Source organism: Pteronotus mesoamericanus, unplaced genomic scaffold (genome assembly GCF_021234165.1).
Source record: "Pteronotus mesoamericanus isolate MK-2021 breed Mesoamerican mustached bat unplaced genomic scaffold, CSHL_Meso_final contig_221, whole genome shotgun sequence".
NCBI lineage: Eukaryota > Metazoa > Chordata > Mammalia > Chiroptera > Mormoopidae > Pteronotus > Pteronotus mesoamericanus.
This window is the reverse complement of record NW_026555092.1, coordinates 14,646,991-14,669,623: the sequence shown is the minus strand read 5'-3', so window position 1 is coordinate 14,669,623 and position 22,633 is coordinate 14,646,991. Positions and strand designations below refer to the sequence as shown.

The 22,633-nt window shown below is 40.8% G+C and overlaps 1 protein-coding gene across 7 annotated transcripts in view; it reads right to left on the bottom strand.

The window, feature by feature from the left end:
- MACF1 (microtubule actin crosslinking factor 1) overlaps window positions 1–22,633 on the bottom strand; it is a 314,815-nt gene that overhangs the window by 147,583 nt on the left and 144,599 nt on the right. For all 7 annotated transcript variants that reach the window (XM_054572012.1, XM_054572014.1, XM_054572013.1 and 4 more), the window contains 15 exons: window positions 11,218–11,384; window positions 10,284–10,396; window positions 10,081–10,187; window positions 9,550–9,669; window positions 9,310–9,405; window positions 8,536–8,663; window positions 8,355–8,448; window positions 7,994–8,148; window positions 7,023–7,299; window positions 5,715–5,843; window positions 4,922–4,999; window positions 4,166–4,327; window positions 2,184–2,288; window positions 1,477–1,572; window positions 249–374 (listed from right to left, as the gene is read on the bottom strand). In XM_054572012.1, the coding sequence (XP_054427987.1) occupies window positions 249–374; window positions 1,477–1,572; window positions 2,184–2,288; window positions 4,166–4,327; window positions 4,922–4,999; window positions 5,715–5,843; window positions 7,023–7,299; window positions 7,994–8,148; window positions 8,355–8,448; window positions 8,536–8,663; window positions 9,310–9,405; window positions 9,550–9,669; window positions 10,081–10,187; window positions 10,284–10,396; window positions 11,218–11,384 (1,953 nt within the window). The remainder of the gene's footprint in view (window positions 1–248; window positions 375–1,476; window positions 1,573–2,183; window positions 2,289–4,165; window positions 4,328–4,921; window positions 5,000–5,714; window positions 5,844–7,022; window positions 7,300–7,993; window positions 8,149–8,354; window positions 8,449–8,535; window positions 8,664–9,309; window positions 9,406–9,549; window positions 9,670–10,080; window positions 10,188–10,283; window positions 10,397–11,217; window positions 11,385–22,633) is intronic.

Sequence of the window (22,633 nt, the reverse complement as noted above, 5' to 3'; positions counted from 1 at the left end):
TGGCTCAGGGAGATGACTACGCCTTTACGTCAATAACATACTCAAAGGAATCTTATTAGTAACTTCTTTAGGGAAAGAAAGGAAAAAAGGAAAAAGGACAATTGATTAAACTCTATTTAAATGTGAGCCAAAGATTGTAACGACCTACTGCCCTGGAGCTTTCAAGGATATAAACAGCCACAGCTGACAGGGTTTACTCTATTTCTCAGAGAATGTTTCTGTAATCATCCCACTGATACAATACCCACCATGGAGTCCTGGAGCAGGTCTTCAAGGCGGGATAAGCTGGTGTTGTGGTCACAGGAGTATTTCCGTTTGATGGAGTCTTGGAGGTTCCTCAAGAATGACTCCAGGTCTCGTGCATCACTGAAGAACTGTGGGGATAGAAGAGAGGGGTTCTTTGCACTCACTACGTTGGAACACCAAGACCTTAACTGAGAAAGGACAATCCTCCTGTGCACAGCTGAGGAAAGCTGATTTTACTTTCCCGAGTTAGTGATAGTTCTTTACAAAGACCACGAAACTATAAACTGGAAGTTTTATAATGCCATGGCCAGGAAATATTAGTGATGACTTGCACAAGGCCTACTGAACCGTATGGAAAAGTCAGTCTGCTTCATGTCCTCAGAAATCACTGCTCATTCCTCTTGACTTCTGGCTTGTGACAGCACTTGATTGTGAGGTAGATTTCATAAAAGCCCAGGTGCTGAGTTATCAAGTGCTTTAATTCATTGATACAATTATAAAATGATCAGGAAGATTACTTAATTTACAGAAAAACCAAACAGATAATAGTTTATTTCCTCCACCCACCCTCATTTGAAAACAAGTACTAAATTCTTCATGCTGTGATAGATTGTAGGGAAAAAATGGTCCTGATATTTTATAGGTCTTCCCATCAAGAGCTGGAGTGTATTTCTCCTCCCCTTGAAGCTGGGCATGGCCATGTGACTTCCCCTGGCCACTGGTCTGTTAATAAATGTGACAGCAGAAACAGGTGCTTGCGCCTTGGGGCTTACTCTCTCTTGCTGCTCAGGGAAGACAGGCACTCTGAAGAAGCCAAGGAGAGCCTATTTGATGCTAGAGGCTTGTATACAGACTTGCACCTCATCACCCCCGACAACGTTAGACATGCATCATCCAGCCCCCAGCCTGCTTGCCAGCTGGCTGCAGCCATGATTAAGCCAGGCAAAATGAGAAAGGCCACTCAGCTGAGCACAGCCCAAACTGTCAACCCACATAAGCAAGAGCTAACTAAATGATTGTTGTTTTAAGTAACTAAATTTTAGGGTGGTGGTTTTTACAATAGAAACTAACTAACATAGATGAGTATTTAACCTCACCTTTCCCATGTATATGCATGCACACATGCATGCACACACAAAATCCCTTGCCAGAATGAAAACAAATACTCTTCTCATCCTCTGACGCACACACACATAGACATGTACATGGAAAAACACAAAGCCTGCATACCTGAAAGTAAGCAGTATTCTCTTTTATATGCTGCTCAACACACAAGCACAGCTGCTTCATCCACTGCAACTGGGACTGGACAGCGGCATTGTAAGCCTGCAACATCCAAGCACAGAGAGAAGGGCATGAGATTAATAGACCCAATATACATGTGCAATGCTTTCTTCCAAGTACAACTGCTAATGATGGAGAGGACTACAGAAGATACATGGAGATACTTGACTGGCAGCTGCTCAACACTTCCCAAAAGCAAGAGGCTTGTCTTTCATCCAATGTGGTTTTGTTAGAAGGGGTTACACAGCAAAGGACCCTTCTACACTCAGGTGCCAACTAAATGATTTGGCCAGGAAAACCCAGGCATAAATAAACTCCTCCTGGATTCCTCCAATACCCCTCTTCTCTGGGCAAAGTCAGCACATCAACAAGAGACAGGATCTGTCTGAATAGTTATTTGAAAAAATATGGCCCAAGTCATTTTCCCCATAAAGTTAGGGATCAGTCTCTCTTTTTGTTTCTTGTAGTTTTCTCCTTAGAACATCAAATAATTTTCAGTCTCTTGGGGGCTGGGATGAAAAAGGAGAAAACCCAACACAAATGATCCCTGACACCTCCTCTAGGTCTTTTGGCAGAATGAAGCCTCTGATCTGAGTAATTTTATAACAATCACCTCTGCGCACTTGGCCCTCACACATTCTCAAGTCACTTACCTCCACAGTCTGCTTGGCTGGGTGGTTCTCAAGTGATAGCAGCTCGGCTGTATCTTGTAGAGACCGAAACACATCCTGTTTTTCCTCCAGTTCCATTGTCAACTCCTGAAAATTGAATTCAATTTTATGCTATAAGTGCTATTAAGGGAAGTGTAGCAATAAAGAAAGACTCTGTTCTCTGCCCTACTTTTAAAAAGCCTACAGCACTGGGTTAGAGCCAAAATGATATGTATGAACAGTATACGCCAAAGGCTTTTAGAGAAGAGCAAAAATGCTGGAATTTCTGGTGAATGATTCACAAAGAATATGGAACCCAAGCCAGACCTGAGTGAGTGGGAACACAGAATGAGCATTGGAAGCAGAAAAAGGAAATAACTTGGCTAGAGTGGCTTGTTCATGCTAGCACCCACCTAAACACAGTACCTGACACACCAGTGGATCTACCTTACTGACTGGCTAGATTTCCTAAGACTATTTCCTTAGCCTGTAGTGCCCTCCTCTGGCTCTAAAGTCTGTTAATGTTACAGCTCTGGCTGGGTGGCTCAGATAGTTGGAATGTCATGCCATAGAGCAAAAGGCTGCAGGTTCAATTCCCAGTCAGGGCTGTACCTTGGTTGTGGGTTCAATCCACGGTTGTGCATATGACAGGAAACCAATTGATGTTTCTCTCTCATATCGATATTTCTCTCTATTCCTCTTCCCCTTCCTTTCTCTCTCTAAACTCAGTAAGTTTACTAACATTACAGAACCCACTTTAGATGGCAGCTCTTTTGGGAGGCTGAGTACTGAGCCTTACTATCAGATTTGACCTCTCCTCTTCAATGCTTTTCAAGCACCTTCTTTACGTCTCTTTCATAGACTAATTTCCATTCTTATACAGACTGTTTATTGTATTAGCATATCTATTCTTTCTTATTTACTTCAGAAGGATTTTTTTTAAGGGTTTTATTTATTTATTTTCAGACAGAAGGGAAGGGAGGGAGAAAGAGAGGGAGAGAAGCATCAATGTGTGGTTGCCTCTCACACGCCACCTACTGGGGACCTGGGCCACAACCCAGGCATGTGCCCAGACTGGGAACTGAACCGGCGACCCTTTGGTTTGCAAGCTGGTACTCACTTCACTGAGCCACACCAGACAGGGCTACTTATACCATTCTTATTGAATCTTATTGAAGAAGAATCTTATACCATTCTCTATTCAGGAAAAGCTTATATTTTAAAAAATACTCTAAAATAATGTAATTAAAGTATCTAAAGTAAGCGTTAGTAAAAAAGTTTCCTATTTTCACAGGATGTACAAAATGTTTAGAAATCCTGAGATGTAGAAATACTAAAAGTAGCAAAAACATCCCTCCTTACTTGTCTACATCTTTCACTAAAAAGGAATACAAAGCACCATCCCCTAGTCCAATGCTGAATTTTCCTTCCCATATTACAAAAGAAGAGATTGAGACCAAAAGATTATTAAATGAATTAGAGAATTTGGCATTTCTGAGAAGCCAAGAGTATACCTCAGTTAAACAATGCTAATATTATTATTAAATCTTACTGAATATTTTACACAACCCTGTTAAGTGGTATTGTTATCCCATTTTACAGAGGTTCAGAGAGATTAAATGACTTCCCAAGGTCACAGAGCCAGTAAGTAAAGGAATAAAAAGTTAAGTTTGGTCTAATTCACTCTGAAGCCCATAATCTTCACCACAAAGTTATATTGCTTCTGAAATGACTCATCCTGCAGTCTGCTTGCTGCTCTATCAACTTAAGATACTGCCTTTCTAAATGCATTCTAAATAAATTCATGCTAGGGCTTGATTTCCCTCTTTCCATATACACTTCCCATGCATGGACACAGTAAGCAGGGTCTCTATTTCTATTTAGCAGAATGCAAATCCCGAAACCCAATTTCTCAGCAGACTAGACCCTCTGTCTCCTTCTGCTGCTATTACATAAACATGACAGGCATGTTGTGCTAGACTCACAGAGAAGTAATTTTTCTTGGCTGAAATATTGGGATTGTTGTCACTCCAGTCATATGCTAGTTCCTCCTCCTCCTTCTCATTCAACCAAATCAATTCAGTTGTAGCTCTGGAAACAAATTTGTGTAGGCTCTGAAGGTGCCTCATCCGGAAGCTAGAAGTTTCCTAGACAAAGCAAGGACTACAAGGTTAAACCACCAGACTTTCATCTACAGAAGATAGTATGTTTTACACCAAAGCAAAGAACAACTCAGGAAATAAATTTTGTCTTGCTTTTTAATCTCTGGGTGCTCCTCCACTGACTTAAATTTAGTGTAAGTTTGGTACAGGACTCCCAGAGCCCTTGCCAATATTAGCTAAAAGTTGGAACTTACCAGGCCTTTGTGGGACCCCCTGGATAAAGAATGATCCTGGGCTTGTCTTATTCTGTGCAATCTTGAATGACAGGAATGAAGAACACATACAGAAGAGAAATGCCCAACCTATCAACCTCAAATTTTTAGTTTTGGTGCCTCAAAGCAAATACAGCGAGTGCTTTGGTAAAGCATGATAGCTTGGATAGGCCCTACTTAAAACTTTCTGGGGCACTGGTTCTGATCTATTAAGAAAAATATTATAATACATATGAACAACTGCATCATAAATAATATAATCTAATAAACAGAAATTCAAAACTAAGAGCTTTATGAATTAGGAAAAAGAGTTGTTTGGAGGGAACCAGATTCTCCACAGAACACAGGAGAGTTAGTCAAAACTTACCTTCAATTTACAATACTGTGTCTCGAGCTTTCCAAGAGTTTCAACATAACTAGTTTGAAAATTTTGGGACATTTTCCCCTGATAAGAAAGGAATGAAATAAAAATACATTAGAGAAAGAATAAGTAAATTATATTTATGGCATGGTTTCAATTACATAAATATTATGTCTGCACATAGGATTTCTTACTCAGAGAAGACAGAAACTTGGACCACAAATCTCTGGGTCAGATTTTATAGCCTGGAGCAGCACTAAGTGAGGGACATTTCAGCAGGGTGAATACAACTGACAGACCTCACTGTCTTGTGCTTCCAGTAATTCTGTGAGGTTTCAAAGAAAAACCCATGCCTGATGATTCCAAATCACTCAACTGCTTTTTTTTTGAAGGAGGGAATTGAAAGTAAAAAACAAAAACTAAAACAAAACTGGGAAGATAGAATGAGTGAGGGAGAAGAGAGACTAATTTTTGTGTACCAGCTCTCTCCTGCAGACAGATGTGAAATGGAACAAGCACGGACTTTTGGAACAGAGGGCCTGAGTTTGGAAACAGCAGCCACTACTTGCTAATTTGGACCTTGGCTTTCAGTGTCACTTTTCTTTCTAGTACAATAAAAAAAGAGTTAATAAAAATAATACCTTTGTCACAAGGCTATTTCAAAGAGCAGAAGGACACCTCATATGAAAAGTGAGTTTGTATAAAGCGCTGCTCACGGTTATTCTTTTCCTTAGAGACAGCTGCATTGTGCATACTGTCCCTGCCCCACCCTCTGTAATGGATTCTGACTGCCACATACCTCATATAACCTGGCCTCTTTGACACTTGAGCCCAGCTCTTCCACACTGGTATGGATGTGCTTCTGTGTTTCTAGCTGCAACTCCACACTAGGCAGGTCATTGCCCCACTCTGCTCGTTCCAATTTCATCTGAAAAAGAAGAAATACATATATAATAATTTACATCTAAAAAGGCAGAAAAGAAAATTGTCACAATGTTTAGACAAGGCGGTTGGGGGTAGAGGACTGGATAAAAGGACATCTAAACCATCTCCATCGTGGCCTCTTATAGGAAAATATGCCATAATCATCCCCAAGGAGCTGGAGACTAAACCCCACCAGCCACAGAGGCAAAGGCAGCTTTCTGCTGCTGCACTGTAGGAATACATTCCTAAATTTACCAACCAGAAAGGTATTCCCATAGACTGAAGATGCTAAACTTTGTATTTTAGGCATTTCCCTTTATAGAGCCTCTTCCTTTCACAATCAGAATGGGTATAAGAATATCTGAAAATAATAAGCTTCATTCATGGCCTCAACTATTGGCCAACAATTTTTAAAATATTAGGTTGTCTTTGAATGTTTTTAATTATTGGTACACAGGGAATCCATCACCAGGAGATGGGAAGAATCTCATACAAACAAAAGGGTTGGAAGGATAAAAAGGAGAATATTGAACTTGAACCATTATCCTGGAATACATGTGAATAGTGCCTCCTAGGAACGTAAAGTATAGCACAGGGAATATAGTTTACAATATTATAATAACTATGTATGGTATCAGATGGCTACTAGACTTTTCAGGGTGATCACTTCCAAAGTTATATATAAATATCTAATCAATTAAGTTATATACCTGAAACTAATATGATATTGTTATGTCAACTGTAATTGAAAAATTAATTTAAAAAAAATTTCCCTCTAGAATTGTGAACAAAGAAACCTTGTTTAAATGTAAGAGTTCAGGCCAGACACAAAAAGCGAAGAATAGGTTTCTCCACCAACGAGGAAATTTCAGAAAAGATAACCACAATTTATGGATAGGCTCTGCAACTTCTCCCACAAGCTCCCACTTACAGCACAAATAGCTGAAGGGAATAAATTTCCTAAGAGCTTCAAATTAGGAAAACCTGTGCTATTCAGTGTGGAATTTTGAGAATGTGAGCTGATTCTATCCATTTAAAATTTAAGGAAAAGAGGGTCTGGGTCCTAGGCAATATCAATAATTAAGGGAATTTATATAAGAGGCATAGAGGGACTCCTCTTAGATAAGCTGCTGGATCCAATAAATCTTAGTGCACTGTATAAGCATTTGGAACACACACTCACCTGCATTTCTTCTACCCAAGACAGTAGTTCGTATACAAATCGAAGATTGCCTTCATCTTCTGAGGAGGATATAGACACAAGTTCAGCCCGAGTCATAGGCTTTCGGAACCAGGAGGTAGAAGAAGAATGGGTTCCCTTGGTCAAGGGTTCTGACTTCAGATGAGAAGTGGTTAAAGTAGAGGGTGGAACCAGTTCAAGTGAAGTAAAATGGCCCTTCCGATACAAGTTTGTACACTCCAGACGCAAGGTGACCAGCTCATCCTGCAGACGCATAACCCTGAAATGGAAGAAGAAAAAGAAGGAAGAGACTTAAGTTTGTAATGTCTTTTTAAAATAAAATCTTCCCTATCCATTTGACAAAAATGAGGTAAAAATAAAAATGAGATCCTATCAAGAAAGTGTTTTTGAGAAAGCAAGTGTTAAATGAGTGCAAAGTGGTGTTATTAACATCTTCATTATACAGACTTGTCTTTGAGGCAAATATCAAATTATAGTGTTAACTGGAGGGAAGCCAACCAATACCCATTTTTGTAGGTCCTAGATGGTATAATAGAATAAATAATAGATTAGGGGACGCAAAGATCTAAGTCTTCGTCTTGGCTCTGTAAAAACTATGTGACTTGGATGATCCTCATCCCCTGTATGGGTCTTGGTTTCCTCCTCTATAAAATGACACACTGGACCACGACATCTAAACCTTATCTGGTAGCAAACCCCTGCAGGTCAGTCTGAAATATGTGGGGTGTTATAAGATGGCATGATGATTAGGAAATCCTACAGGTACTTAGTGGTCAGGGGCTGCAATAAGGGGAAATTGTCCTCCACCAGAAGAATTTTCCTGCCAAAATACCTGCAGTGTTCCTATTGACACACTGACTTCCAAGGTCCAAGTTACAGGATTCAGTACCTGATTCTTGAGCCATAAGCCTCAGCAGTAAGCAAACCCTCTATATCAGTCCCATGTTCCTCACCTAAAAGCTAGCTCTTCTAGCTGGTAATAATTCTCATCACGTAGGATCTGGAGATCCACCTGCAGCTGCCTGATAAGACCTTCACATTCCTGAATGTACATGATGACATCTGATTCGCACTGTACTGGTTGTCCTGATTCCAGGTGAGCAGCATCCTGAGAGAGAAAGGGAGAATAAGAGTGGGAGAACCCCCATTGCTCTCACCCACTTAGGATGAGGGAGCCAAGGAGCCCACTGCAATCCCAAGAGTAAGCAAGGAGCGCAGCTGGATTCCTCAAATGTTAACTTCACCCATTAGAGCACAGGGTGAGAAATGGAAAACATGTGACGTAAGAAGTGAGACAAAGAGTCAGACACTTACAGCCTGCAGTGTATTCTTAGCTAGTGTCAGTTTTTCTTCACAGTTCAAAGCACCATTCTGGATTTTGTTTGCAATCTGTAGCAGCAATTCCAGCCTAAAATAAGATAAAAACCATAGTCAAGTGCAGGGCCCAAAGTGGCCCACTATGTAATTTTATACCCCCTGCAGGTTCTGGACCCACCTCTCTACAGCTGGTCGAAGTGATTTTTCTCGCTCCAGCATCTCAATGATGAGCTTTCCCCACTCTTCCTCTACATCATTAGGGTGATAACCCTGAGGCAGTTTAATTCGGCCAAATTCAATCCACACCTAAAAAACCCAGAGATACTCTTTTAGTCCAAAACACAGCCATGACCTCAGGCCCCGGTTTTAATTTATTTTTTGCACATCACTTCTTGCTTCTTTACCCAGCCATTCAACAAATTTTCCAGTTGTCTAATATGAGAAAAAAATGGAATATTTAGCAGTACCTCACCCTGAGGTGAGAGCAAAATAATAATATCTAAAATACAGGGACTATCTGCTCTAACTCCTTCCATTCTTTCTGCATTTTATGTAACTTCTATCCTCTCAGTAACTCCCATTCTGGAAAGGTCAAATGCTCATCTCCACAGCTTCAAATTCTCTAAGAACAAAGTGTGAATGAAAGTCTCTTTTCTTTCCATCCCAGGGAAACACTTAGCTTCCCTCTAGAAAGTGGAAAACTCATCCACAAAACTCAAGGTTTCTGAATAAATGTATGTCACTTTTCAATAGGCCCTTTAAAAAATACAGATGGTTGCTACCGCCCCTTTCCACAAATTTTCAAGGCCAGCCCGAGAGTGACGCTAGATCTGTACCCCTAGCATATTGCTGTTAATGCAGGTTGGGAAGAGGGTGCAGGGGATCTAATATAGAAGCGACAACAGGGCAAACCAGCACACCCTAAGTCTCGGCAAAGGATAAGCTTCCTTACCTCCAATAATTTATACAACTCTTCAATTCTTCCTTTTTCTCTCTCCTTGGCTAGAATTTCTGTTTCTTTGAAGTGTATATATTGGTTATAAAGTGCCTACAAAATTAATATTTGGTAAATGAATGAGTAAATGCAAGCAACCTGGCCCAAATTTTTCATACCACCTCACCCAGAAACCAGGAACAACAAACTCTGAGACTTACTCTCTAGAATGAATTTATAAAAAAGCAATGATTTTACCTTTAGTTCAACAGGATTCTGGGGAAAAGATTTATCTGACATCAGTATTGTATGTTGTTTGATCCAGGGAATGAGGGAGTCCACTCGGCTTTGGTATTCTTGCCACCTGGAGTCTACTTCCTAATGTCAAAAGGTAAATATCACACACCTTCTGATTAGCAGTACACAAAACAAGCATGGCAGAAAGTAACTCAGGCCACCCCAAACTACATAAAATCCTTTTCTTCTAACTGTCTACCCAGTGGTTCAGTTTAATGCTCAGAGTCCCAGTTTCAAAGCTCCTCAAGGGCTCTCAAGATGGGATTTAATTTCCTGACACCTAGAACAGTCTAGGCTGGATGCGACAAAATTAGCGACAGACTCATTCCCAGGGACCAAGGACAATGACTGTGTATAAATATGATGTAGATTCAGTTTGCTCTGCATAAAAGTGCTCTGTATACAATGAGCACTTAAGAAATATGGTCTAATCAATACATTCCACCCAAACAAAGCAACGTAGAAGGTATTTTAAGAAAAGTGTTCTTTTACCGTAGCACTGATCCCTTCTCCACCCTCAGGGACTTTAGGGAACGCATCATAAATCGAAGACACGTAAGTGATTACAGACTTTTCATCTGGAGATGGCACATCCACATCTGAGAGAAAGGATAAGAAATTTCTTAGTAGGACAAAGGAACCTGCCTGGAGAAGGAATACTGAATATTGCTAAACATACTTCAGTTGGGTCTCACCTTCTGCATCCAAAAGCCTGGTGACCCCCAGTCTTTCTGCCACTTCAAAAGCCTGTTCCAGATTTTCTCGGTTACTTTGGATTTGCACCCTCTCCATGTCTATCAGATCAGGTCTGTAAAAGTCCACCAATGCACATGAAAGGTTCACCATCTACATGCCACTACTGAGCTCACACAAAGAAAACCTCTTAAAAAATACCCAGAGCTAAAAAACAGATTGACTCAAAGAGAAAACAAGAGGTTTAGAAAGGCTCTAATTCCATTTTTAAATATGAATACATGCCAAGAGCCCAGTGCTCCCTAATTCAAAACTTACACAACAGTAGCCTTGTTCGATTTCATGGGAAAGGTATCATAAGCTAGTACAGAGTGAACATTGGGGCATGTTTATGACCACTAAGAGTACAATAATTTTGATTTTTATCAGTCAAAATTCCTACCTTCCTCACTCATCTAACTCTAGCCACCTGCTATTCCTCAGCATTCCAAGCAAGCCCCACGTCAGGCCCTCGTACTCTCTATTTCCTCTGAGTGAAACACTCTGACCCCAGATGCCTGCATGGCTCACGCCCTCACAGCTCTGCTCCAACATCCTCATCAGAGAGGCCATCTCCGACCCTCTGTCCAAAATACCACAACCCCTGTCACGTTCTATCCCTCTACTGCACTTATCACTGTATGACAGCATACATTTATTTGTGTATTGCTTAATAAACAAATAATCTTGGTGAGAGCAAGAACTTTTGCTGGTTTGTTCACTGCTATTGGTGCCCAGTGCCTAGAACACCAGGAGTTCAGTACACATTCCTTTTTTAAATGAATAAAATGAATCAGATTCTTGACTCCTGGTTGAGGGAGAAGGTGACATTATAACTAATTACAAAGGAGATGAGAAGAGTCCCCTCCAGGCACACTGAAATTTCACTGCATTTACCTGTATCGGTGAATAAGTGCATTGAACATCTTCCCATCACTCCAACAGGAGGAAAAGTTGGTGCATTTGATTCCTGTATAACCAGCTGTCACCTTCTGGGTCCAGAGGAGCAGCTTCTCCTTGGCGGACATATCCCCTGACTCTCCACTAATGTAGATGTCAGAGATCTGCCAAAAGATAGGACACAGAGTAATCTTCTCTTCTTCATATATCATGGCTCTCAGAAGACGATTTGGCCAGGGAAGGCATGGCATGTCAACAGAACACCGTGTCCCTGGTAGTCAGTTTGAGGGACAATCAACAACACACACTTCCAAGTCTCTGAATCCTAACTTTACAAACTCAACTCATAATAGGTTAGATTAAACACCAGCAAAAGATACTTTAAAATCAGAAAAACAAAAACAAAAATAAGACCAGGAACTTTTACTAATACTTTACTGAATATGAAAGAAAGCTGCAGGCTAATAAATCTTTCTAAGGTGTCTGAAGAAAGACCATGAGAACAAAAGAGTATCCATAGCTTGCATGGAGTACAGAAAAGGGTAACGAGTCAGTGTTGCCTCTGAGACTGTGACGATAAAACAGTGGCCTAACTAGCACATTCCAGGATTCTCATCCCCTTGATAGGTACATTTCTATAGGAGAAATCAGGTTGCCAAACTTTGATGATACTAGTTAGTAAGATCAGCCTGCAAATCCATCCTCCACCCACTACCTATCTCTGCTCAGACTCCATATTCACCTGACAACCTTCAGGTTATTGAATGCTTCCCATAGAATATCCTAAAGCAACAAAATGCAGAGTGGCCAGATTCAAATAGTATGTTACTGGGCAGTTATAAGTTTTATTATAAATTAATTAATTTACATTAATCAATCACTAACAAGTATTATCACACCGTAAGCCAATCCCCTAAAACTCAACTCCAAGTATACTGGGAATAAAAAAGAGCTCCAATTGCAAAGATAAGGACCCAACAAGAGTAGACAGGGGCACCCAAGCCATCATCCTTCAAGTCCGATGAAAATAGCCCCTCCCTGGTAGCAAATTTATTCCTGTTCTCCTTAACATTTCTGGCTGCTTATTTCAATGACTAGAGACCACTCAACAATGACCTAACCTATCTCAGTACTTTCACTGAAGCCACTTCACATACATATTAAGGAAACAAACATATTGTTGGAACCAGAAAATAGATGTGTTTAAGTTAAAAAGGATAGAACTGAATAAACAAAATGAAATCTGAGTATTTGTGTTTTTTACTCAAAAAAGAAATTGCAATTATTAATTGACATTGCATGTGCTGTGAGACCACAGTCAATCTCTCTGATGGCATCACCTACCTGCCAATCATAATATCTTTGTACATTGCACTGAAAATAGTTCAATGAACAGCTTTACTTCAGATTTTTCACAAAGCTGTAATGAGACAGGGAAAGGTTTTGGTCCCTTGGGACAGGGTAGGAGTGGGGGTGGGGGAATCTATTTGGATTAAGGCCCTTCCTAGACTGTGAATTGAATGAGAAAAATGGGATTATTGTAACCATCTCAGTAATTAAATTTGGCTTTTTTCCATCTCATCCTTTAATACTCACATGTGATGTGCACAGTGCTGTCCTTTGGAATACGCAAAAGCTTTTACTTTAATCTCCCCAATGCAAAAAACCAGCTTCAGTGTCAAGGAGCTTTCTCCCTCATCTGGATTTTTAAAGGAAGGCTTTCAGAAAGGGAGGACAGCCTCAATGTCATTCCAGAGACTAGGGCACATCTACCTGAATTCTCTTTCCACCCTCACTTATAAAGGCTTGATTAATTCCTTCTTTGAAACATATCTTGAAACTTAATTTGTTAATAATTTAATAAATATTTACTAAACAACATCTCATCTGTGCTTAATACATTCCAGACACCACGGAGAGGGAAAAAAAAAAAAGTCTAACACCATATATTCATTCTGTTGTTACTTCTTGAGCAACCATTTCATTCCAGGAGCTGTGCTTAAGTTCTTGGTATCTCAAGATAAAAGCACAACCTTGAGCTTCAAGTTCAAGCAATTCAGCAGGGGAGACAATGTATTATATATCAACGCTGTGACAGAGATAAGCAAGTAATCCAGACTAGCAATGCCAAGGAACTTCTCTGAGACAATAACATCTATGCTGAGTTTTAGGAAGAACAGAAGTTATCCAAGTGAAAAGGAAGAAACAAAAAATAGACATGCTTGTCCTGTAAGAACTTGGTTAAGACATGTCGTATCCAGCTAACATAAGTCAGTCCCCAAATTTTCCCAAATGATACCAGATGGATGGAAGAGAGGAACGAAGGAAGAGAAGCTTTGTGGTCCTCTTGAACATATAAACTTTTAGAAATTTATTTATACATACACTTTTAAAATTAAGCAGTATGTCTAATTCACTAACCTAACGTTTTTTCTTTTCCATTTCATAAAGCCATGTTATTCAAACTCTTTGCATCTTTGACATTAATGTCTTTTTCATCAATAAAGCTAATTTTAAAAAATAAAGCTACTGTTTAAGTAATATTCTAGAAAACATCCTCTCCATTTCTTTATAAGATTTCTGAGATACAACAGCACTTTTCTGAATACATGCAGTCACTGGAAGTTTCACCCCCAGCTACAAGAATCCAGTTGCATAGCACTGGATTTTTTTTTTCATTCATTCTATTGGTATTTATTTATGATTTCCATAATGTGACCACTTGCTGTCTGTGTGTCTTATAAATGATGTGAATGATTTAAAAAAAAAAATTTAGTGTGATTACCACTTATATACAATTATATTTAACACATTAAATTAGGAGGTTAAATTCTTAAAAACAATAACTAAAACTTTCTTAAGTTTTTGGTCTTTTTTGTTTAACCAATTATGTCAGTTGGTCTCTATAAAAACTGATAAAAATGGAAATAGAAGATGGTGACTCAAATTCAGTCATCCTTTTTCATGAAATGATTATAATTTAACTAACAGTCCAGTAACAAGAAAAACTTTATAAAGTCAAATACAGAGATAATCCTTTTTTTCTGAAGGCTAATTTCTGGGGGGTGGGACGGGGCATCTTACCTTGTATTTGTCCTATGTGGTAGATCACATGAAAGAGTTACACATAATTTAAGGCCCCAAAAGATCAATAGTAATATAGTATATAATGATATCCAAAAGAGGATCTCAGCAGAATGAAAACTAGTATGGGTTTCAGTGATAAAAAATATTTCTTAGAAAAGTATAATTTAAACTCATATGTGAAGGATATCATAGACTAGACAAAGAGAAAGAATTCCAGGTAGAAAGTGTATGCCAAGATTAGAAGCTGAAATAAGCTGGAACAGAAGTAGACGATTATGGGATAGATCTGTTAAAACAGGAAGGTTCAAACTGGGAACTGACATAGGAAAGAGTAGATAAATGATGGGTGGATGGTGGAGGGTGGGGAGGGTGTAATACCAGGCTGAGGAGTTTGGATGTTGTATAAGTCTATATAAGTCTCAGGGAATGAGACTAGATGAAATGAACAAATAGATACTTGATTCTCATGTCCTCAAGTTTCTAGCTGACCTCATCCCACAACAGAGAAGGCATCAGACTTTAAAAACTTTCACTCAAGAAACAGATGGGGATACAGTGTAGTTATTCATTACAAATGCCTGGATAAAGGGATCTACTGACAGCTATAAAGGTGGGGGGAGGGTCAGTATTCCACTTAGAATCTTGGAGGTCTCTCTAAGAAATACAATTAGAATGATAATCCTAAATCATGGAATATAGATATTTTTCAATTCAACTAAATAGTGTCAAACTACTTTCCAAATAACAGTACCATTTTATACTCCCACCCAAAAGATATGAAGAGGTTTTCCATTACTCTACATCCTCGCCTACACTTGGTGTATTTTCAGATTATTTTTGTCCAATATGATGAGTATAAAATGTATCTCTTGTTTCGATTTCTGTATCTTTGATTACTAGTGAGAAAAACACGTGTATGAGGCATTTGAGTTTCCTTTTTTGCACACTGCTTATTCCTGGGCTTTCCCTATTTTTCTACTGCAGCATTTACCTTTAATATTAATACATTTATTGTGTTTTTCTTGTATTAATTTCTGTAATTCTGATGGCAACTGTACAAAGTATATACTATTCTTATCTTCAATATACAAATGAGAAAATTATGTCACAGAGAAGTTAAGTAACTTGCTGGGAGGTACAGTGCTAGGGAGTAGCAGAGGAAAAAGTCACACTCAGCCAATCTGGCTCTACACACTTCACCACTACTCCTATTAACATACTTCCTATATTTTGGATATTAGTCCTTTTCAGTATATGCATCATATAATAATTTTACCATTATTTTTCTTAACTTTCCATTTGAAATGGAAATTTTTAAATAGATACAAAAAGAGACAGAATGGTATAATGAACTCCTATGTACTCATCACCCAGTTTCAACCATTATCAACTCATAACTTATCTTGTTTCATCTACACTCCACCCACTTCACTCATTCCCTATTATTATGAAGCAGATTCCACATAACATCATTTCTTCCAGAAACACTTCAGTGTGTATCTCTAAAAGGACTCTTTAACATAATCACATTATTGTTATACCTAAAAAAAATGATGATTCCTTAGTAATATTTTTAATTATTTTTGAAAAAGAAAGTCTTTTCTTAAACAAAACTCTAATTCTGATTTTAACTACTACATTCCTACAATAGTATCATCTAGTTAATTTTGCTTTTTTTCTTGCAATACAAAGCCAATATTAGTAAAACAACTTTCCCTATAATTAAAGAGGAGAAATGGGAAAGGGATACTTGTAAATTGAAAAGGCTGAGCCCAGAAATCATATACCAACTGATCTTTCTCAGCATCACTAGCTCCCTAATGTTAGATTTATCACCCAGGATTGTAGGGACTGCAAGGGTTTGTGGCAAGGACACTGGAATAGAGCCAAATTCTTCATTCAATAGAATCCACTAACAGTATAGGCAGGAAATTGGGAGTGGGAGCCAAGATAGGGAGAAGAAAGGGATTTTTAACAATTTTTCTTCTTCCAAAAAGCCAGGTATTGTGGATACTGATGGTAGCTGGGAGTAGGGAGTCCTCCTGAGAGACAGAAAATGGGCCAGAAGGCCTTGGTCTGACATCAAAGTACAATGCTGTTAACCCACTCCCATTCAGCTTCAAATTCTCATCTACTTGTCACTCTGAAAACCACTTTTGTCATCTGGTCCCTGCCATCCTGCTTCTGCTTTAACTATTTCTTGACAGTGGGAGAATCAACTCTACCAGGTAAACAGGAAGCAGACCATTTAACTCCTATTATCTGAACCTCACACTCATAAGAATTACAAGTTTCTATTTCTCTCTATTGTGGAAGAAAACAAAACCCACTGCAAAGTCTGTGTCTAGCCAAAGCCTGGTTCCATTCCCACTGATATGCTCTGGACTGATCAATAACAGAGACTATATGGATTGAATTATACCAAAGACAGATACCACTCTGGAACATGAATTATTTTCTGAGGATGGTTACTACTCTAACATATTAAAAGCAAAACAAGAACACACATAACCACCCCTCCTCCCCAAATCCACTCTGGACCTGTCAGCTGTCCTTTCTTCAGGAAGGAGTTGGTGTGTGACTAGCTGCAGCTGCTCCCCTGACTCCTGGGTCCTCCCAGTGCTCTCGCCCTCAGCAGAAGAAATTCAGGCTCCATTTAAGATGCTCTTGTCTGCAGGCTCAGCCCACACTTTACAGGCCTGCAGAGTCAGAACACACCTCTCTCTCCCATAAGGTGGCTGTCCTCAGGCTGTGTGAATAGCCTGTTGGTGAGGGAGCCACTCCCTAAAGATAGTTCCTTCAGAGACCAATGAGGCTCTCAGGCCCTTTTGCCTTAAGGGCTTGCATTCTGTAGGCATTTCACACTTATCTTGAGAAGTAGCTTCTTATCTGTCATTTGGGACCGTCAGTCTGTGGTCTCCACATCACAAGACGCAGAGCCTCAGAAGCGGTTCAGCCATCTCAGCTGACAGTCACTTAGTTTTTCAGCCTGGGCTGAGTTTTATAGCTAAGTAGTCTGGCTGTGTCTGATCTAAAAGGGTAGATGGGATGGGATGCAGAGCTTGGCTGCCCAGAAAATGCCACATACCAATATGATTCACATACTGAACAGCAAAAGAATCATACCACTACTGTTACTGTCAAACTACAGATCATGATCCGAAGGTTTCTGCCACCAATTCTTTCTTTAATACTCCTCACGGAGTGGTTCGGAACCTTCCCTCCCCAGTGAGGAAATCCTGTATTAAAAGTGCCACGGTCACCTATAGTCCATTATCTAGATTTCCACTAGGAGTCCCTTACAATTTTACACTCTAAACTTTCTAAAAAATCTCACACTCACTTATGAGCATGAGTCTTCAAATATTATGATGCCTTTACAATTTCAACTTAATGCTAGTGGTATCAAAAGAGCAATCAGTTCAGCAGATGGTTTTACCCCCAACTACTCTACACCCATTCTCTACAAAGATAAAAGCTGACTTTGACATTAACTCAAGTACTTGTACACCCCATCCCAGCAACCTCGTTGCCTCCCTTTCCTCTCTCTCTCTCTCTCTCTCTCTCTCTCTCTCACACACACACACACACACACACACACACACACACACACACACACACACACACACACCCCTCTCCCCGCCCTGCCATGGGAAAGCTCAAGGAAGGCTCTTGCCTAACCATATAATGAATATTTTTCAATGACCACTTTGCCCTGCAACTCTTGGGAGTCTCCAAACTCTGTAATAACAAAGGACACTGAGGTGGGTCTATGTACAGGGGAAATTCATCACCAAAGAAGACACTGTAAACACATCAGCTTAAAATTTGGGTCTCTCCTCAGCCTCATGCTGTTGGTGATAAGCAGGACACTGACAGGTAGGCCATGTCCCTGTTCTGCAGACACCAAGGGATCCACCCTATGTCTCAGCAAGGAAAATGACCTACTTCACCTTCCACCTCTTGCTGCTCGGATCCTAAATTGTTTATTTCTTCTGCTGCAGAGGATGACATGCCATCAAAAGTTCTTCAGTCATTGGTGAATTGTAACTTCAGTCACTGTGCCACTCAGGGTCTTGCTGAGTCCTCCTGCCCTCTCAGTGTCCAGATCTCATGAATTCTCACTTGCTCCTTGACCCTAAAAACATTCCCAGGACCCACCACCATCACTATTACCACCACCCATGCCTTGATATATTACTTAGAAACAAAAACTTGTGAGAGCCTTAAACAAGTCTAATAAGAAAAAAAAACTTTTCCTAGCCTCGAACCTTCAAACTGCCCTAACCCCTCTCTGTATTAATCTCCAACCCTATGCCCCTCTCCTCCAATGGCAGAATTAGTAACCAAAGGAGGATTAGCCCTGTCCACCTCTACAAATATTGACTGAGTGCTGTCACTAGCTGTGTCCCTGCAGGAGTAGGATTGCATCAGCTCTAGTAAGAGCATCATTCTCCTGGGGAAAAGAGCAATTATATCTAAGACAGCTGCCTCAACCCTTCAACATTCCTCACCCTTTCTCCACTCATTTCAGAGGCTTGCCTAGATTTCTCTCATCTTTTTTGCTACCCCACGAACTTCCATTGCTGGGGAAGCCGATAAACATTCCTGTCTGAGAGTAAGTGCTAACTAGTACTGCACCTTGAGAGAGAACCCCACCAGTCAGCTCGAGCAATTATGCTGCATGGTTACCCAGAATCAGGGATTCCTCAGAGACGTCAAGACTTGGTTCCAAGCATCCAGGGGCACACCTGAAATAGATTCTGTTTGCCAAGCCCAGCAGTCACTAACTCCCAGTCCCGACATAGTGGTGAGTTTGAAAAGAAGCCCCAAGATCCTCCTCACTGCTCACCACACTCCACTTTAGTAAGTTTGATGGCCAGGAATCCAAATAGCTGTTTGCATATCCCTTGGACATGCACACCTACCTCCTCCAGACCCCATGATGGAGTGTGGCTTGCCTCCAGAGAAAGGGTGCCATCCTCTTCTGAGAATGACACGGAGCTCTTTTCAGTAGGCTGGATCCCATGTGAGTGTGGCCCATTGCTGCCATAGCCAGAGGAGGAGGGCAAAATGCTCACGGTCATGCCACTGATGGACAAATCACTCTGAGAAGCAGGCAGTCTGGGAGCCTGGGGGGACACTCGACCCACGTGGGCAGGCTCTGTGCATCCATGGCCTCTCAACTGCTCCAACAGTGATGAAGGGACAGAACGCTCTGCAATCCAGGAACCTGTCTCAGGGACACTTAAAATATCCTTGGTTCCTCCCTCCACACTCCAGCCCTCTGAAAGTTGGTCTTCATCTCCTGTGTTCATGGGATAATCCGTCCTGGGGAAAGTGCTGCTCTGATAGCCAGGCTGAGAATCAGTTTTCTCCACTGCAGTCTCTCCTTGCAAAGGCAGCAGCACAGCCCTGCTGCTGCAGGATGCTGTCCTCGGAAATTCCACCAGTTGGCTCACTGACTTTTCACAATCCCTCTCTGCTGGGTTATCAAGCAGGTGAGCGATGACAGTCATCCCCTCTTCCAGGGAATCCCAGACCCCTCCGGCAACTGATGACTCATTCTCTAGCAAAAGGTGGGCAGTTTGGATCTCCCCCTGGAATCTCTCTTTCACCTGCACGATCATCCCTTGATCTCCCACTCCTGAGTTGGGGGCTGAGTCTCCAGGCAGTAAAATGTCTGTCGGGGGATGTTCTATCCCTCCCACTCCTTCCTCCTTTTGGACACTCACTATTAACTTCATTAGGGTTTCTGTCTCTTCAATGACTCCAATGCCTTCCAAGGGTTCTTCCTTAGGAGATACCTCTGGAGTAGAGGTTTTCTTTCCCCTCCACTTCCTTTTGAACCGAACCCTTTTCTTAGGAGATATAGGAGCCTTCTCAGGAATAGCTACTGAATCTTTCGTCTCCTTAACACAGCCCAATGAATTTCCCATTGCTTTCCCCTCCTAATCTTAGCAAAAACGCAGCTAAGCCAGTCTTGGGATCCCAGAGAAATCCCAACCCTGGCTTCATCGGATTAGATGCACATTTTAAAACATGCTCTATGCCGGCAATCCCTCCAGTTCTCTCCCTCCCTCCCCGCCTCTCTCTGTCTCTTCTAGCCGCTGCCGATTCAGACAGCCATCTTACAGGCTCAGAGCTGCAACAAGACAAATTCAAAGCATCTCACTGCAGTTCAGAAATCACTTGACCTAAAAGCAGACAGAAACCGGATTGGCTGCAGCTTCCTCTCTCCAAATATGAGGTAATTGGAGCACTGCCCTCAGAAACACAAACAGAAAGCAGAAAGGAGCTAGAAACCAGGAGAGGGGAGAAATTAGGGAGGGTGAGGAGGAGGGGGGAGATTGTAAGAGTAAAAGGGAAAGGGAGGGGGGAAGAGGAGAGGCCAAGGGAGAAGGTAACGTGGAGAAGGGAGGAGGAGGAAGAGAAAGAGGGAAAAGCAAACCAGCGCTGCTGGAACCAACCAGAAAGGGAAGGGCCAAGAAGAACCAGGACTGGGGATGCTGCAATTATGGCCCCTAGACTCTGAAAGGACATAGATATTTCAATTTTTGTACCAACACATCGATAAGAAAATATCAAGCAAGGTAAACATTCTCTATTTTTTCAGGTCAGAAATAGAATTATTGTAATCAAATTATAACCTAAGAGAGACTGGAGCCTAATTCTCAGAGTTAAGAAAAAAAAACACAGGCTATCCTCTTGCAGCATTTACTTCTCTCCTGAGAGAGAGAGAGAGAGAGAGAGAGAGAGAGAGAGAGAGAGAGAGAGAGAGAGAGAACCTGTTAAATCTACCGACCAATGATACACAAGGAAAACACAGAAACCAGTTCTGAGAATAGGATCTGGATACCACTCCCAGATACAACAGAGAAGCAGCATCTCTGCTGAGACATGAGACAACAGTAATTGCTGCTGCTGCTAATAGCTAACATTGTTTTAGCATTTGTAACGTGCTAAGCCCTATGCTAAGCTATGGATTATTTCATTTAATTCTCACAATAACCATAAAAGGTCAAAACTGTTATTATTTTACATTTGACAGGTAAAGAAATGGAGGATTAAGAAAGTTGATTAGTTTGCTCAAGGATACACAGCTAGTAAGTGGCAAAGCCAGAACATGAACTGCTATATAAGACTTTTAATTTCAACCCCAGGTCACACTAGCTTCTAAGTGTGGCAAGGATGGAAGTCTATACTCAGTTAAGAAAAACAGGAAGATTCCCCTCTGTTCTAAATTGGCAACTAGTCTCACTTGGACCAAGAACTCAGACAGAGATATAACACTTGCATTTTGGAAGTAAGGAAGAAAATTGCTAAAATGAGGCCTTGATGATTTTCACTTAAATTGCAATATGGCAGGAAGTCTGAAGAACAGTTCTAAGAAATTGATTCAAAAGTTACCCTGTTATATCAATGGGATTTGTCCACCACAATTTTTAGTATGGTGTTGGACAGATGAGATACCACACAACCCGAAGGGCTCGGAATGGAGCGGAAGGAAAGATGTGAGTTTCTTCTTGGTTACAGCTCTTTAGTCTATACCAAAAGGATCCCAGCCCACACAGCAGAGAGAAATAGCCTGCCTGGCTCTAGCTATGTCAGCCCTAAAGACTTTATCAGTACAGCCCTACCCACCTTTCTTGGAAAGTTGAAAATTGCCCTGCACAAAAGTAGAGCAATAAGAAGCCATGAATCAACAGGTCCTACACAACCACTTCTGAGACCCTACTGATGCCCCGACTGCTTCATAACTGCAGTGGGTGTCTCTCCCCTAGGCCTTTTCCTGAGGCTGACTACAAAACTGCAGCACCATCTTATGACGATCATAAGCCACGGCAAGAAACAAGACAAGGAGATTAGCATGGGACTGAAACTTTATCAGACTTCCATAAATCATATAATCAGCAAAAAATATGACATTCCAATACAATTCTCTAGGCAGGCAAGAGGCCTTCATTCCTTCAATGAAGAGAATTGGAACTTTTAAGATGCATATCCTCCCTAAGGCCTAAGCTTGAATTTTATTCATGAAATACAAGCAAATCAAATTCCTGAAACTGATCAATTCAGGGCCAAGAAAGACAGCTGTTTAATACGACTGCTGCCCTGTAGGGTTTTTCTGAAAACCTTGACAGAACCAAGCATATTTACTTCTGGGAGCATTTTCTTTTTTAAACTTTTACATATGTCAGACAGATCAGGCCTTTATTTCCTTTTGCTCTAAAGAAAAACTGGTCTAGGAAAGGAGCAGAGAGAGATTTTAGTAAGGTAGACCGAGGTTCAAATTCCCAGTTCAGTTAACTTGCTAGGTGATTCG